This window comes from Perca flavescens, chromosome 9 (assembly GCF_004354835.1).
Source record: "Perca flavescens isolate YP-PL-M2 chromosome 9, PFLA_1.0, whole genome shotgun sequence".
NCBI lineage: Eukaryota > Metazoa > Chordata > Actinopteri > Perciformes > Percidae > Perca > Perca flavescens.
In genome coordinates this window covers 38,230,181-38,247,680 of record NC_041339.1, presented here as the reverse complement: position 1 = coordinate 38,247,680, position 17,500 = coordinate 38,230,181, and the positions used below count along the sequence as shown (strand labels likewise).

At 44.7% G+C, this 17,500-nt stretch overlaps 2 protein-coding genes across 2 annotated transcripts in view; both read right to left on the bottom strand.

The window, feature by feature from the left end:
* The window catches only part of LOC114561491 (ephrin-A2), a 366,950-nt gene that overhangs the window by 103,352 nt on the left and 246,098 nt on the right, over positions 1 to 17,500 (bottom strand). The window lies entirely within an intron of this gene.
* si:ch73-60h1.1 (calcium/calmodulin-dependent protein kinase type IV) overlaps positions 5,205 to 17,500 on the bottom strand; it is a 27,765-nt gene continuing 15,469 nt past the window's right edge. The window contains exons 8-12 of the mRNA XM_028587580.1: positions 15,669 to 15,743; positions 14,839 to 14,914; positions 14,007 to 14,133; positions 8,753 to 8,905; positions 5,205 to 5,747 (exon numbers count right to left, since the gene is read on the bottom strand). Coding sequence (XP_028443381.1) covers positions 5,205 to 5,747; positions 8,753 to 8,905; positions 14,007 to 14,133; positions 14,839 to 14,914; positions 15,669 to 15,743 — 974 coding nt within the window. The remainder of the gene's footprint in view (positions 5,748 to 8,752; positions 8,906 to 14,006; positions 14,134 to 14,838; positions 14,915 to 15,668; positions 15,744 to 17,500) is intronic.

Here is a 17,500-nt window from a genome sequence, read left to right as displayed (position 1 = left end):
TGTGTGATTGTGAGTGTGTGTGTGTGTGTGTGTGTGTGATTGTGAGTGTGTGTGTGTTCATGTGTGTGTGTGTGTGTGTGTGTGTGTGTGTGTGTGTGTGCGCTGGTGATTGGACAGTTTAAATGTACAGCATTATGTCATCATTTATGGATAATGTAACCCAAAAGTCAATGAAAGTAGTGAACTGATTCTTAATGTAACTTTTGAAGGGCTTTTTATAGAACCCTCCTTGTTATTTTTTGACAGAGGACGCAGGTTTGATTCCCAGATGGGACACAAACACACAGTTGTGGACACGTGTGTGTGTTATAACATACATGTCAATAATGGATTCTCCAAGTCTTTGTTTGAGTTATCTACTATCGAATCACCATCACCAAACTCCACCAGACTCCATGTAAATAATCAGGACTTTTATTATCGTAAAACACACTTGATTCAAAGAGGACAGAAACTAAATAAAACTTTCAAAAGCCGTCTTGGTTCATCTTTCCATTGTTCCAACAATCACCACTCTGGTTTGGTTGAAATAAACCCTTAATTCACCCATTTACATGTGGAGATATGCTGGCTCTATACACGCTAAAAGTCCTGATTATTTACATGGAGTCTGGTGGAGATATGCTGGCTCTATATACGCTAAAAGTCCTGATTATTTACATGGAGTCTGGTGGAGATACGCTGGCTCTATACACACTAAAAGTCCTGATTATTTACATGGAGTCTGGTGGAGATATACTGGCTCTATACACGCTAAAAGACCTGATTATTTACATGGAGTCTGGTGGAGATATGCTGGCTCTATACACGCTAAAAGTCCTGATTATTTACATGGAGTCTGGTGGAGTTTGGTGATGGTGATTTCGGGGCTGTTTCATGTTAAACTAAAAGGATCTTACTCTTTAACTAAAAGGTCTATCTCTGTAGGGATCCATCCCATAATGTTGTCAGACACCAGTTTATGTGGAAATGGATCCAGGATTAAAAATATCTAAGTTATCCTCTTGTGTTGACTACATGTTTCTGCTGAAAAATAAAAAAACAAATACACACACTCTCTCTCACACACACACACACACACACACACACACACACACACACACACACACACACACACACACACACACACACACTTAGTGTGTCTCCATCATATATATTTATATATAATCATGGCAGTGTGGAGCAGCATTCAAACAGCATGCTGTCAGATACATCGTACAGAGTCTCCCCTCTGCTCTATATCATCAGATATGATCAACACAAGGTTAATAAGACATGCACAGATACATGTGTAGTCACTTTATAAGTCATCCTTCTTAAAATAAATAAACAAAAAGGTACGAGTTCAGTTGATCCAGTCTGTGATCCAGTCTGTGATCCAGCCTGTGATCCAGTCTGTGATCCAGTCTGTGGTCCAGCCTGTGGTCCAGTCTGTGATCCAGTCTGTGATCCAGCCTGTGATCCAGTCTGTGGTCCAGTCTGTGATCCAGCCTGTGATCCAGCCTGTGATTCAGTCTGTGGTCCAGTCTGTGATCCAGTCTGTGATCCAGCCTGTGATCCAGCCTGTGATCCAGTCTGTGGTCCAGCCTGTGATCCAGCCTGTGATCCAGCCTGTGATCCAGCCTGTGATCCAGTCTGTGATCCAGTCTGTGATCCAGCCTGTGATCCAGCCTGTGGTCCAGTCTGTGATCCAGTCTGTGATCCAGTCTGTGATCCAGCCTGTGATCCAGCCTGTGATCCAGTCTGTGGTCCAGTCTGTGATCCAGTCTGTGATCCAGCCTGTGATCCAGCCTGTGGTCCAGTCTGTGGTCCAGTCTGTGATCCAGTCTGTGATCCAGCCTGTGATCCAGCCTGTGGTCCAGTCTGTGGTCCAGTCTGTGATCCAGTCTGTGATCCAGCCTGTGATCCAGCCTGTGGTCCAGTCTGTGGTCCAGTCTGTGATCCAGTCTGTGATCCAGCCTGTGATCCAGTCTGTGATCCAGCCTGTGGTCCAGTCTGTGATCCAGTCTGTGATCCAGCCTGTGATCCAGCCTGTGGTCCAGTCTGTGGTCCAGTCTGTGATCCAGTCTGTGATCCAGCCTGTGATCCAGCCTGTGGTCCAGCCTGTGGTCCAGTCTGTGATCCAGTCTGTGGTCCAGCCTGTGATCCAGCCTGTGATCCAGTCTGTGATCCAGTCTGTGATCCAGCAGCTCAGAGACATACAAGCTAAGATAAGCAGTCATGTTTTATAAGAGAGTATAGATGGCATCCAATAAACACAGGCCATGCTTTCTACTTCCTGTAGAAGAAGAAGAAGAGGAAGAAGAAGAAGAAGGTATAAACAGCCAGATGTTTTAAACATTCGGGGCTCTGAGCCCAAACCGAGCACACACACACATTTCTGTCCTACGTTACTGATAACAGAATTAATACCTCAAAATCTGTACATTAGTTAGAGACAAATGATGATGATGATGATGATGATGATGATGATGATGATAGGTACCAAAGAAAAACCTTCTCTCTCTCTCTCTCCCTCTCTCCCTCTCTGTCTGTCATTGTCCATGCAGATGTGTTTAATAAAGTTTATTAAAATACAATCAGTCCTCTCCGTCCGAGGAAAAGTCCCATCCTGTCCCAAAGAAGAAGAAGAAGAAGAAGAAGAAGAAGAAGAAGAAGAAGAAGTAACCAGCTCGTTGCCAGTCACATATTTACGGGCTGGAACTAGTTCTTGCCAGACGGCAGCGTATCCATCCGCCCACAGAGGCTCTGTTATATGAGTGTATAATGTCTCAGAAGTCTGTAGCTACACACACACAGACACACACATTCTCCCTCCCATCTCCTAAAACACAGACGCCTGGTCAGGTGGTTTTGGGGTTGTTATGGATACCAAAAGTCTCCTTTAGCTCCAGATCTAAACGCCTTTGGCCGGGACTACTGGCGTAACCTTTTCACACACTTCTGTTAAGGAAAAGCTCGTGGGTGGGCTTATAAAAAGGTACGTTTATGGGACCTGATGCTCGGTCTCCTGGGTGATAGTCCTCCCCCTCCCCCACGCAGATTTTCGGCCTTTCATACGTAGCATGACGTAGCATTAAGAGCTAGCTCGCTGATAGCCAGTCCCTCCAGAAAAACGTGATTATGCGATCGCATAATTCAACGCATAATCAGCCCAAGTCTGCATATTTATGTCAAATTCGCCGCACTTTTCGCCGCATAAATTGCCGATTTCCGCGCAAAATATGCGGGGCTTTGCATGATGTCATAATCACCGCATTTTCGTTGCAAAGAAGTCCCATAATACAGTATATCTTAGCAGAAAGTTGAAAAAATGTTGCGTTTACTTCACACAAGAGCAGCCATTAATCAGTCCTTCCAGAAAAATGCTTTGAGTTTTTTTGTGATCGCTGCGGGGCAAAAATCCTTGATTATGCGGAACGTTTTCTTAAAAACTGCGATGGAATATGCTATATATGATATTTATGCAATTTTATGAGATGAAATTGCGGGAACTTGCAAAAACTGTGGTTTGATGAAAAAGAGAAAAAAACAGTGATTCCCCCCCCCAACACACTGCTTCTTTTTAAACTTAATTTCCAAAAATAGTTTACAGATATTCAGTCATTGCAATAAGTAATACAAAAATATATACAAATAATATAATATTAAAGTAAAAATAAAAGTAATAGTCTAAACAGAGGGAAATAAAAGATACAAAAGAGACAGACTTTCAAAAATTGTTAATAATAATAATAATAATAATAATAATAATAATAATATAGACAGCAGGAGCACTTAAACAAAGAAATTTGAGTAGACATCAGATATCAAGATAGCTTTCTGATTGGATACCAACTTTAGAGACATTTTTCAACTTTCTGTAAGATATATTACGGGACTGTTTTGTAACGAAAATGCGGGGATTATGAACTCATGCAAGCCCCGCATATTTTGCGCAGAAATCGGCAATTTATGCGGTGAAAGTGCGGCATATTTGAAGAAATGCATAATCGCATAATCGTGTTTTTCTGGAGGGACAGATTTTTGCAAGTTCCTGCAACTTCACCTCATAAAATTGCATGAATATCCCCCACATATTCCATCGCATTTTTTAAGAAAACGTGCCGCGTAACCAAGGATTTTTTGGGGCCAATCACAAAAAAGCAGGAAGGAGTGTAAAGGGGGATTTTTACGTGGTATCTGACAACCACTGGCCAAAACATTCGTGTTTTAGGAGTTCAGCGTGAGAACGGGATCATCCAGACACTCATCAGACGAAGGTAATAATCTGCTAGCTGCAGCTCTAGACTAAACCAAACCAAACATGCTAACCTCACAGGGAGCTCTGAGTTAGTATTCAGTTTCCGTTCCCTAGGAAGGTTTCTCAGGTAGATGTCCTGTCAGAACCCAGCTCTGCTCTGTGCAGCCTCTCTGGTCAGGAATCGCTAAAATCCTGGCTCCTCAGAAACCCGAAGCTGTCCCGAACATCTGTTAGCACGTTAGCGTAGCAACATGTGTTCTAGTATTTAACGTTAAATAAAAGAAGATGAGGATGTTTCCGGTTCGTTTGGTCCCAGCAGAGGTGATAGCAGAGGTTTGTGTGTGAGACTGGAAGCTCAAGCTGGATGTTTTCGGGTGGGGTGTGCAGGGTTCATACGCATTTTAACCAATACTGTTCCATGACTTTTTATTGATTGTTCCATGCCTTTCCGTGACTTTTTCTTGACTTTTTTTTCATAACTTTTCCATTACTTTTTCATGATTTTTTCGGCAAATTTCCATGACTGTGTGTTCCTGAAAATGTCAGTCGACATTCTCCAATAAGAATACAACTCAGTGTTGAAGTTGACCCTCAGAGGTTTAACTATAAATGAATGATAATGTGTGTGGTTCATAGAGGGATTCATCATATCTCTCCCCGAATACAACGCTGAGGTTAAGACCACGAGAAAATACATTTATTAATCACATTATTATGCTGTTTTCATGACTTTTCCAAAACCTTTCCGGGTCTTTTTATGTTTCCAAAACCTTTCCAGGCCTGTTCATTTTAAATTCCAGAACTTTTCCAGGTTTCTTCAAAGCGTATGAACCCTGCTGTTCACATCCACGGAGAGCTGACAACGCGTACAGATAAACACGCCGCGTGGCTTTAGGAAGAGTGGCGTGTAATGTATGTTTACCCAAAGTCACGATGCCACGTCGGCGTGTGGCGTCTCTGATCACTGGCAGCGCCGCGCCGTGCTGGCGGGCTCGGTCAGCGGCGGCGGCGGCGGCGTGGTGAAGCCGTTGCTGAGGCTGCTGGGACTCGGGGGCGTGGCCTCGCCGGCGGTGGCGGCGGCAGCGCTGGAGCACGCCGGCTCCACCACGGAGCGGCTCTTCGGCGGCAGCCGGGGCTGCGGCGCCGCCGGTTTGGGCACGACGGACGCCTGGCGTGGCCCGTCGGCACGCAGGGGCGGCCGGGTGGGCGCGCCGGGCGGTTTGGAGCCGCGTGGAGACGACGGGCTGTGAGCTGGTTGGTCGGAGGGCTGCGATTGGTCGGAGGAGGGCTGTGATTGGTCGGAGGGCGGCTGCGATTGGTCGTCTTGCGGCGGTGGCGTGGGCTGGTCTGGGGGCGGGGCCTCGGGGCCGGGGGTCTCCGGGGGAGGGTCCTGCTGCATGCTGCTCTGACGGGACGTCCCGGAGCCGGGGATGTCACAGCTGTCGGTTCGGCGCCGAGAGCTCTCGTGCATCCGACTGGTCGCCACCACGGCCTTCATGGCGGCCTGGCGACACGGTGGAAACACAAGACACAGCACGCGGTCAGACAGGAAACAGGAAACAGGAAACAGGAAACAGGAAAACACACGCTGAAAAGAGCTTCAAAAAAGCTTCAAAAACGTCAAATTAAAAAGGTGCTCGAAGTCAGTGTTTCTCAAACTTTTTTTCAATATTGTACCCCCTTTGAATTACTTATTATTATTATTATTATTATTATTATTATTATTATTATTATTATTATTATTATTATTATAATACCCCCTGACCAGCGCAAAACACTTTTGGTAGAAAAAAAATATACACAAATAATATAATATTAAAGTAAAAATTGTGAAATTGCGGGAACTTGCAAAAACTGTGGTTTGATGAAAAAGAGAAAAAAACAGTGATTCCCCCCCCCAACACACTGCTTCTTTTTAAACTTAATTTCCAAAAATAGTTTACAGATATTCAGTCATTGCAATAAGTAATACAAAAATATATACAAATAATATAATATTAAAGTAAAAATAAAAGTAATAGTCTAACCAGAGGGAAATAAAAGATACAAAAGAGACAGACTTTCAAAAATTGTTAATAATAATATAATAATAATAATAATAATAATAATAATAATAATAATAATAATAATAATAATAATAATAATAATAACAATAATAATAATAATATTATAGACAGCAGGACCACTTAAACAAAGAAATTTGAGTAGACATCAGATATTAAGATAGCTTTCTGATTGGATACCAACTTAAGAGACGTAAGAGAAAAAACCTTTTTTAAACAAAAAACATGTAAATGCTACATTTCAAATGTTTAGAATCCATCACTTAATTCATTCATGGTTATTTTAGGAATTATGCATGACATATTTTGACAAAATCTCCCGGTAGTACTCCAAAGTACCCCTAGGGGTACACGTACCCCCCTTTGAGAAACACTGCTCTGAGTGATGTCACGCGTTGTTTAGGCTACAACATTTTTTTTGTCACATACATTGTTCTCTCACTGTATGTAAACTAAAATATTTTGGGTAGATGTTCAACATCTCATAAGACGGAACACTGGGCAATCAATTCAACTTAAAGTTAAAGATATTTTCATTTGTTTTGAAGGCAATGAGTTGGACAAAGATGTTGTTTATTTTGTTCAATTAATCTTGTTATTATTGTTATTATTACTCCAAACCGAGCTCCGAACACTTCTTTCAAGAACTGCGCTAATACGGCAACACTAAGAGACATTAAAAATAAGAAGGCAATTAAGACTGGAAGTGTGTTTGAAAGATTTCTCACGGTGATACATTTGACTTAATATGTTTTCTTTTCTACTTTTTTATTTCTTTTCTACATATATTTTTCTTTGTAAATGCATCTCTGGTATTGACTATTTGTATATGTACATACTGGCGATGTACCTATGTTCTTTACTAAATAAAAACAAAAAGAATCTGCTAGCTGCCTGTCCCCTGAACACACTGTAAAAAATACATCTCACTATCTGCTAGCTGCCTGTCCCCTGAACACACTGTAAAAAACATCTCCACACTATCTGCTAGCTGCCTGTCCCCTGAACACACTGTAAAAAACATCTCCTCACTATCTGCTAGCTGCCTGTCCCCTGAACACACTGTAAAAAACATCTCCTCACTATCTGCTAGCTGCCTGTCCCCTGAATACACTGTAAAAAACATCTCCTCACTATCTGCTAGCTGCCTGTCCCCTGAACACACTGTAAAAAACATCTCCTCACTATCTGCTAGCTGTCTGTCCCCTGAACACACTGTAAAAAACATCTCCTCACTATCTGCTAGCTGTCTGTCCCCTGAACACACTGTAAAAAACATCTCCTCACTATCTGCTAGCTGCCTGTCCCCTGAACACACTGTAAAAAATACATCTCTCTATCTGCTAGCTGTCTGTCCCCTGAACACACTGTAAAAAACATCTCCTCACTATCTGCTAGCTGCCTGTCCCCTGAATACACTGTAAAAAATACATCTCACTATCTGCTAGCTGCCTGTCCCCTGAATACACTGTAAAAAACATCTCCGTAGCCTCCGTTTTGTTACTTCGTACGTCAACAAGAAGTGACTTCAACCAACATCCCTTAGATCAGGGGTTTTCTAACTTTCTGTGTGTGCGTGGACCACTATTTGTAGTCAAGAATTTTCATGGACCACCTCCTAATACACATAATAAAATATGTCTACACACAGTCCTAGCTGAATTAATCCACACCTCTTAATAGGCCTACTAGCACTACAACTATAGCTATATTTAATTTATTTAATATATCAATTTAATTTAACAACAGGGTTAATTCCATAGCAACGGATTATTAAATCTATACAGTAATAAGAACACTAGGATATAGTCAAAATTTCCAAATCTTTGGCGATTTTAGGGTTAGGGTTAGGGCCGAGCACCACTTGCCTATTTAAGTAATCACACAATAACTTGACAATTTAATTTAAATTTAATATCAATATACATATTCCAGGGTTCATACGTATTTTAACCAATACCTTTCCATGGCTTTTCGGCAAATTTCCATGACTATGTGTTCCTGAAAATGTCCGTCGACATTATACAATAAGAATAAAGTTCTGTGTTAAAGTTTACCCTCAGAGGTTTAACTATAAACAATGTATGTGGTTCATAGTGGGATTCATAAATTAATCACATATTATTATGCTGTGTTAAAAATTCCATGACTATCCCAAAACTTTCCAGGCCTGGAATTTGCATTTTTCAAATTCCATAACTTTTCCAGGTTTTTTCAAAACATATCAACCCTGATATTCTTAATTTTTATGGGAATTTCCTGGTTAAAATGAAGGTTAAAAAACTATTATTTTATATTTTATTTAGCTTTTCCACGGAACACCTGCAGTACCCTCACGGCCCACTAGTGGTCCGCGGACCACAGTTTGGGAATGACAGGCTTAGAGCACCTTTAAGGTCTAAAGCGTGAAGAAAAAGTGTCTGAAGTGATGAAAAGATGAGCTGACCTTGAGTTTGCGGCGAGCGTTGAACTCCTGCAGCTTCCTCTGGGCCGTGTCCATGTGGGAGAAGCGTGCGGCCTTGCCGAGCACCCACGGGTGCTGCAGCGCCTCGCGCACGTTCAGCCGCTTGTGGGGGTCCAGGACGATCAGCTTACTGACCTGCACACGGGAAACATACACTTCGAAACATACACTGTATAATATTAATGGACAAAGCATCCAGTTCGGCGAAGTGCTGCAAATGTGCAAGTAGGGCTGGGCGATATGGACCAAAAGTCATATCCTGATATATTTTGTGCTGAATATCGATATACGATATATATCCCGATATTTTTTTCCGCAAAGTGAGAGCAGTTCAGTCAAAGTCAAAGCCAAATATGACATGTCACATGTAGTTTCATAGAAACCGGCTATTTCAGTGAACAGTTGCAAAATCAAATGAATAAATAATAAACAGGTTTCTTCACCTGGTTCATGATTAAATGCTCAGCTGTTCAAATGACAATAAAATGTAAACATAAATACTGTATAACAACAGGAGTACCTTTTTTTTAAATAAAAGCTCCATAAGGTGCACATTTAAATAAAAAAAATATCTTAAATAAAAAGCCTATGAAATAAAAGAGGCCAATCCAAAATGAGTCAGCAGCTTGCTTGGAGCAAGGATCAAATTTGAACTATATCGATATACGTGATATGGTCTAATTCCATATCTCATTTAAAAATATATTGATATATTTTTTATATCGATATATCGCACAGCCCTATGTGCAAGTGCTTTAAACCTCAGGGCTCCAGACTAGAGATGCTCCGATACCGATACCAGTATCGCTATCGGCTCCGATACTGCCTAAAACGCTGGTATCGGTATCGGGAAGTACTGGAGTTTATGCACCGATCTGATACCACGTAATAAAGCCCTAAAGAAAATCTACGTTAAAGTAGTTTATTTAGGTTCTTTTTCTGTTATAACTGACTGTCAAACTGCATAATAAAGAGTTTAACCTGAGCCAGACCGACAACAAAGATAGAAATCATATCACATCCATACAGAGATAGTAGTATACAGTTGTTAAATCAGACTCCTTAGACCGGTATTATATCTGACTACCAGCAGGAGGAGACTCCTTAAACCTGCATTATATCTGACTACCAGCAGGAGGAGACTCCTTAAACCTGCATTATATCTGACTACCAGCAGGGGGAGACTCCTTAAACCTGCATTATATCTGACTACCAGCAGGGGGAGACTCCTTAAACCTGCATTATATCTGACTACCAGCAGGGGAGACTCCTTAAACCTGCATTATATCTGACTACCAGCAGGGGAGACTCCTTAAACCTGCATTATATCTGACTACCAGCAGGAGGAGACTCCTTAAACCTGTATTATATCTGACTACCAGCAGGGGGAGACTCCTTAAACCTGCATTATATCTGACTACCAGCAGGGGGAGACTCCTTAAACATGCATTATATCTGACTACCAGCAGGGGGAGACTTCTTAAACCTGCATTATATCTGACTACCAGCAGGGGGAGACTTCTTAAACATGCATTATATCTGACTACCAGCAGGGGGAGATTCCTTAAACATGCATTATATCTGACTACCAGCAGGGGGAGACTTCTTAAACCTGTATTATATCTGACTACCAGCAGGGGGAGACTTCTTAAACCTGCATTATATCTGACTACCAGCAGGGGGAGACTTCTTAAACATGCATTATATCTGACTACCAGCAGGGGGAGACTCCTTAAACATGCATTATATCTGACTACCAGCAGGGGGAGACTTCTTAAACCTGTATTATATCTGACTACCAGCAGGGGGAGACTCCTTAAACCTGTATTATATCTGACTACCAGCAGGGGAGACTCCTTAAACCTGCATTATATCTGACTACCAGCAGGGGAGACTCCCTAAACCTGCATTATATCTGACTACCAGCAGGGGGAGACTCCTTAAACCTGTATTATATCTGACTACCAGCAGGGGGAGACTCCTTAAACCTGCATTATATCTGACTACCAGCAGGGGGAGACTCCTTAAACCTGCATTATATCTGACTACCAGCAGGGGGAGATTCCTTAAACCTGCATTATATCAGACTACCAGCAGGGGGAGACTCCCTAAACCTGCATTATATCTGACTACCAGCAGGGGAGACTCCCTAAACCTGCATTATATCTGACTACCAGCAGGGGAGACTCCTTAAACCTGTATTATATCTGACTACCAGCAGGGGAGACTCCCTAAACCTGCATTATATCTGACTACCAGCAGGGGAGACTCCTTAAACCTGCATTATATCTGACTACCAGCAGGGGAGACTCCTTAAACCTGTATTATATCTGACTACCAGCAGGGGAGACTCCTTAAACGTGCATTATATCTGACTACCAGCAGGAGGAGACTCCTTAAACCTGCATTATATCTGACTACCAGCAGGGGGAGACTCCTTAAACCTGCATTATATCTGACTGCCAGCAGGAGGAGACTCCTTAAACCTGCATTATATCTGACTGCCAGCAGGGGGAGACTCCTTAAACCTGCATTATATCTGACTGCCAGCAGGGGGAGACTCCTTAAACCTGCATTATTTCTGACTGCCAGCAGGGGGAGACTCCTTAAACCTGCATTATATCTGACTACCAGCAGGGGGAGACTCCTTAAACCTGCATTATATCTGACTGCCAGCAGGGGGAGACTCCTTAAACCTGTATTATATCTGACTACCAGCAGGGGGAGACTCCTTAAACCTGCATTATATCTGACTACCAGCAGGGGGAGACTCCTTAAACATGCATTATATCTGACTACCAGCAGGGGGAGACTTCTTAAACCTGCATTATATCTGACTACCAGCAGGGGGAGACTCCTTAAACCTGCATTATATCTGACTACCAGCAGGGGGAGACTCCTTAAACCTGTATTATATCTGACTACCAGCAGGGGGAGATTCCTTAAACCTGTATTATATCTGACTACCAGCAGGGGGAGACTCCTTAAACCTGTATTATATCTGACTACCAGCAGGGGGAGACTCCTTAAACCTGCATTATATCTGACTATCAGCAGGAGGAGACTCCTTAAACCTGCATTATATCTGACTACCAGCAGGGGAGACTCCTTAAACCTGTATTATATCTGACTACCAGCAGGGGAGACTCCTTAAACCTGTATTATATCTGACTACCAGCAGGGGAGACTCCTTAAACCTGCATTATATCTGACTACCAGCAGGGGAGACTCCTTAAACATGCATTATATCTGACTACCAGCAGGGGAGACTCCTTAAACCTGCATTATATCTGACTACCAGCAGGGGGGGGAGACTCCTTAAACCTGCATTATATCTGACTACCAGCAGGGGGAGACTCCTTAAACCTGCATTATATCTGACTACCAGCAGGGGAGACTCCTTAAACCTGCATTATATCTGACTACCAGCAGGGGAGACTCCTTAAACCTGTATTATATCTGACTACCAGCAGGGGGAGACTCCTTAAACCTGCATTATATCTGACTACCAGCAGGAGGAGATTCCTTAAACCTGCATTATATCTGACTTCCAGCAGGGGGAGACTCCTTAAACCTGTATTATATCTGACTACCAGCAGGGGGAGACTCCTTAAACCTGTATTATATCTGACTACCAGCAGGGGGAGATTCCTTAAACCTGCATTATATCTGACTACCAGCAGGGGGAGACTCCCTAAACCTGTATTATATCTGACTACCAGCAGGGGGAGACTCCTTAAACCTGCATTATATCTGACTACCAGCAGGGGACTCCTTAAACCTGTATTATATCTGACTACCAGCAGGGGAGACTCCTTAAACCTGCATTATATCTGACTACCAGCAGGGGGAGACTCCTTAAACCTGTATTATATCTGACTACCAGAAGGGGGAGATTCCTTAAACCTGCATTATATCTGACTTCCAGCAGGGGGAGACTCCTTAAACCTGCATTATATCTGACTACCAGCAGGGGGAGACTCCTTAAACCTGCATTATATCTGACTACCAGCAGGGGGAGACTCCTTAAACCTGCATTATATCAGACAACCAGCAGGGGGAGACTCCTTAAACCTGCATTATATCAGACTACCAGCAGGGGGAGACTCCCTAAACCTGCATTATATCTGACTACCAGCAGGAGGAGACTCCTTAAACCTGTATTATATCTGACTACCAGCAGGAGGAGACTCCTTAAACCTGTATTATATCTGACTACCAGCAGGGGGAGACTCCTTAAACCTGTATTATATCTGACTACCAGCAGGGGGAGACTCCTTAAACCTGCATTATATCTGACTACCAGCAGGGGAGACTCCTTAAACCTGCATTATATCTGACTACCAGCAGGGGAGACTCCTTAAACCTGCATTATATCTGACTACCAGCAGGGGAGACTCCTTAAACCTGCATTATATCTGACTACCAGCAGGGGAGACTCCTTAAACCTGCATTATATCTGACTACCAGCAGGGGAGACTCCTTAAACCTGTATTATATCTGACTACCAGCAGGGGAGACTCCTTAAACCTGCATTATATCTGACTACCAGCAGGGGGAGACTCCTTAAACCTGCATTATATCTGACTACCAGAAGGGGGAGATTCCTTAAACCTGTATTATATCTGACTACCAGAAGGGGGAGACTCCTTAAACCTGTATTATATCTGACTACCAGCAGGGGGAGACTCCTTAAACCTGCATTATATCTGACTACCAGCAGGGGGAGACTCCTTAAACCTGTATTATATCTGACTACCAGCAGGGGGAGACTACTTAAACCTGCATTATATCTGACTACCAGCAGGGGGAGACTCCTTAAACCTGCATTATATCTGACTACCAGCAGGGGGAGACTCCTTAAACCTGCATTATATCTGACTACCAGCAGGGGGCGACACATGCGGTTGCTAAAAGGAGGTCTGTTTCTGTAGAAGTCTATGAGAAGGTGACCCACTTCTCACTTGATTTATTACCTCAGTAAACATCACATTTTCGTAATGAGTTCATGGTCTCAATCACTACTTCTCTGGTATCTGAGCCATCGACTTGTGTGGCTGCGTGCGCGGCATAATTTTGGTCACCCCCGACGAAATCTCACACCAAGGTTTTGTGAAAAGTTGGCAGGTATGTGATTGACAGCTGGGATCCACTCACGATCGGTCACGCGGATGTGTGGGCGGGACTTGGATACTACAGGACAATATTCCAACTATTTTGTGGAGGAGGAACTCACCAGGTCCTTGGCGTTGAGAGACACATCGTCCCACCACGGAGACACAAACTCGTAGTCACAGTTCAGGATCCTGCTGTACATGTACTGGTCCCCCCGAGGGTCAAAGAAGGGCTCGAACCCACACAGCCTGGGGGACAGGGAGGACACTTAGAGAAGGGCTCGAACCCACACAGCCTGGGGGACAGGGAGGACACTTAGAGAGGGGCTCGAACCCACACAGCCTGGGGGACAGGGAGGACACTTAGAGAAGGGCTCGAACCCACACAGCCTGGGGGACAGGGAGGACACTTAGAGAAGGGCTCGAACCCACACAGCCTGGGGGACAGGGAGGACACTTAGAGAAGGGCTCGAACCCACACAGTCTGGGGGACAGGGAGGACACTTAGAGAGGGGCTCGAACCCACACAGCCTGGGGGACAGGGAGGACACTTAGAGAAGGGCTCGAACCCACACAGCCTCAAGGGGGACACACAGCCTGTGTGTCAAACCCACACAGCCTGGGGGACAGGGAGGACACTTAGAGAAGGGCTGGGTGTGTGTGTGTGTGTGTGTGTGTGTGTGTGTGTGTGTGTGTGTGTGTGTGTGTGTGTGTGTGTGTGTGTGTGTGTGTGTGTCTGTGTCTGTGTGTCTGTCTGTGTGTGTGTGTGTGTGTGTGTGTTCTGTGTGTGTGTGTGTGTGTGTGTGTGTGTGTGTGTGTGTCTGTGTGTGTGTGTGTGTGTGTGTGTGTGTGTGTGTGTGTGTGTGTGTGTGTGTGTGTGTGTGTGTGTGTGTGTGTGTGTGTGTGTGTGTGTGTGTGTGTGTGTGTGTGTGTCTCTGTGTGTGTGTATCTTACAGGATATAGAGGATGACTCCCACCGACCACATGTCCACCTCGGGGCCGTAAGCGTTCCCTCTCAGGATCTCTGGAGCTGCAGGAAGAGCAGACCGTTAGCCGCCACATGCTAACACAGTGAGTCACAGCGAGTCACAGCATGTAACAGTGAGTCACAGCAAGTCACAGTGAGTCACAGCATGTCAAAGCGAGTCACAGGGTGTAACAGCGAGTCACAGCGAGTCACAGGGTGTAACAGCGAGTCACAGCGTGTAACAGCGTGTAACAGCGAGTCACAGCGAGTCACAACGAGTCACAGCGAGTCACAGCGTGTGACAGCTAGTCACAGTGAGTCACAGCGAGTCACAGGGTGTCACAGCGAGTCACAGCGTGTCACAGGGAGTCCCAGCATGTAATAGCGAGTCACAGTGAGTCACAGCGAGTCACAGCGAGTCACAGCGTGTAACAGCGTGTAACAGGTAGTCACAGCGAGTCACAGCGAGTAACAGCGAGTCACAGCGTGTAACAGCGAGTCACAGCTAGTCACACCGAGTCACAGCGTGTCACAGCGAGTCACAGTGATTCACAGCGAGTCACAGTTAGTCACAACGAGTCACAGCGAGTCACAGCGTGTAACAGCGAGTCACAGCGAGTCACAGCGAGTAACAGCGAGTCACAGCGAGTCACAGCGAGTCACAGCGAGTAACAGCGAGTCACAGCGAGTCACAGCGTGTCACAGCGAGTCACAGCGAGTCACAGCGAGTCACAGCGAGTAACAGCGAGTCACAGCGAGTCACAGCGTGTCACAGCGAGTCACAGCGAGTCACAGCGAGTGGAGGAGATGAACTCACCGCAGTACCCCGGCGTACCACACACTGTCTTCATGGTCACTTGGTCATCGATGATTTTGGAAAGGCCAAAGTCGGCTGAAAGAGAAACACGTCTTCGTGAGAAGTGAAATAAAAGACAAACGTGTGGTTCCTTGTTTCCTCTAACTGAGGAGGTGTTGAGATAAAAGCTGTTTGTTGAGGTGTTTCTGCTGTTTCCTGTTTCTATTTAAAGGGAGATGAGGGGGAGCAGAGACACAGAGAGACTCTTCCATCTGGAGGTGTTAGAGACAGGCCCAGCAGCCATCTGTAGGCCCACACACACACACACACACACACACACACACACACACACACACACACACACACACACACACACTGCTACACACACACACACACACACACACACACACACACACACACACACACACACACACACACACACACACACACTACACACTGCACACACACACACACACACACACACACAGCCACACACACACACACACACACACACACACACACACACTGCTACACACTGCCACACACACACACACACACACACACACACACACACACAGCCACACACACACACAGCCACACACACACACTGCTACACACTGCCACACACACACACACACACACACACACAGCCACACACACAGCCACACACACACACAGCCACACACAGCCACACACAGCCACACACACACACACAGTCACACACAGCCACACACACACACTGCTACACACTGCACACACACACACACACACACACACACACACACACACACACACAGCCACACACACAGCCACACACACACAGCCACACACAGCCACACACAGAGACACACACACACACACACACACACACACACACACACACACACACACACACACACACACCAACAGCCAGCCAAAGATGAGCTCACTGTCTGTTCTCTGAAAAATTCTTGTTTCTGTGTGTTCGACTGGAAGAAAGGAAGGGAAGGAAGGAAGGGAGAGAGAGAGGAAGGAAGGGAGAAATGAAGGGAAGGAAGACAGAGAGGAAGGGAAGGAAGGGAGAGAAGGGAAGGAAGGGAGAGAAGGGAGAAATGAAGGGAAGGAAGACAGAGAGGAAGGGAAGGAAGGGAGAGAAGGGAAGGAAGGGAGAGAAGGGAGAAATGAAGGGAAGGAAGACAGAGAGGAAGGGAAGGAAGGGAGAGAAGGGAGAGATGAAGGGAAAGAAGGAAGGGAGAGAGGGGAGAGATGAAGGGAAGGAAGGAAGGGAGGGAAGGGAAGGAAGGAAGGGAGAGAAGGGAGAAAGGAAGGGAAGGAAGGGAGAGAGGGGAGAGATGAAGGGAAGGAAGGGAGAGAAGGGAGAGATGAAGGGAAGGAAGGAAGGGAAAGAAGAGAGAGAGGAAGGGAAGCAAGGAAGAAAGAAGGAAGGAAAGGTTTATTATTCTAAGTGTCAGACAACATTATGGGATGGATCCCTACAGAGATAGACCTTTTAGTTAAAGAGTAAGATCCTTTTAGTTTAACATGAAACAGCCCCGAAATCACCATCACCAAACTCCACCAGACTCCATGTAAATAATCAGGACTTTTAGTGTGTATAGAGCCAGCATATCTCCAACAGACTCCATGTAAATAATCAGGACTTTTAACATCGTAAAACACACTTCATTCAAAGTGGACAGAAACTAAAAAAAACTACCAAAAGCCGTCTTGGTTCATCTTTCCACTGTTCCAACAATCACCACTCTGGTTTGGTTGAAATAAACCCTTAATTCACCCATTTACATGTGGAGATATGCTGGCTCTATACACGCTAAAAGTCCTGATTATTTACATGGAGTCTGGTGGAGTTTGGT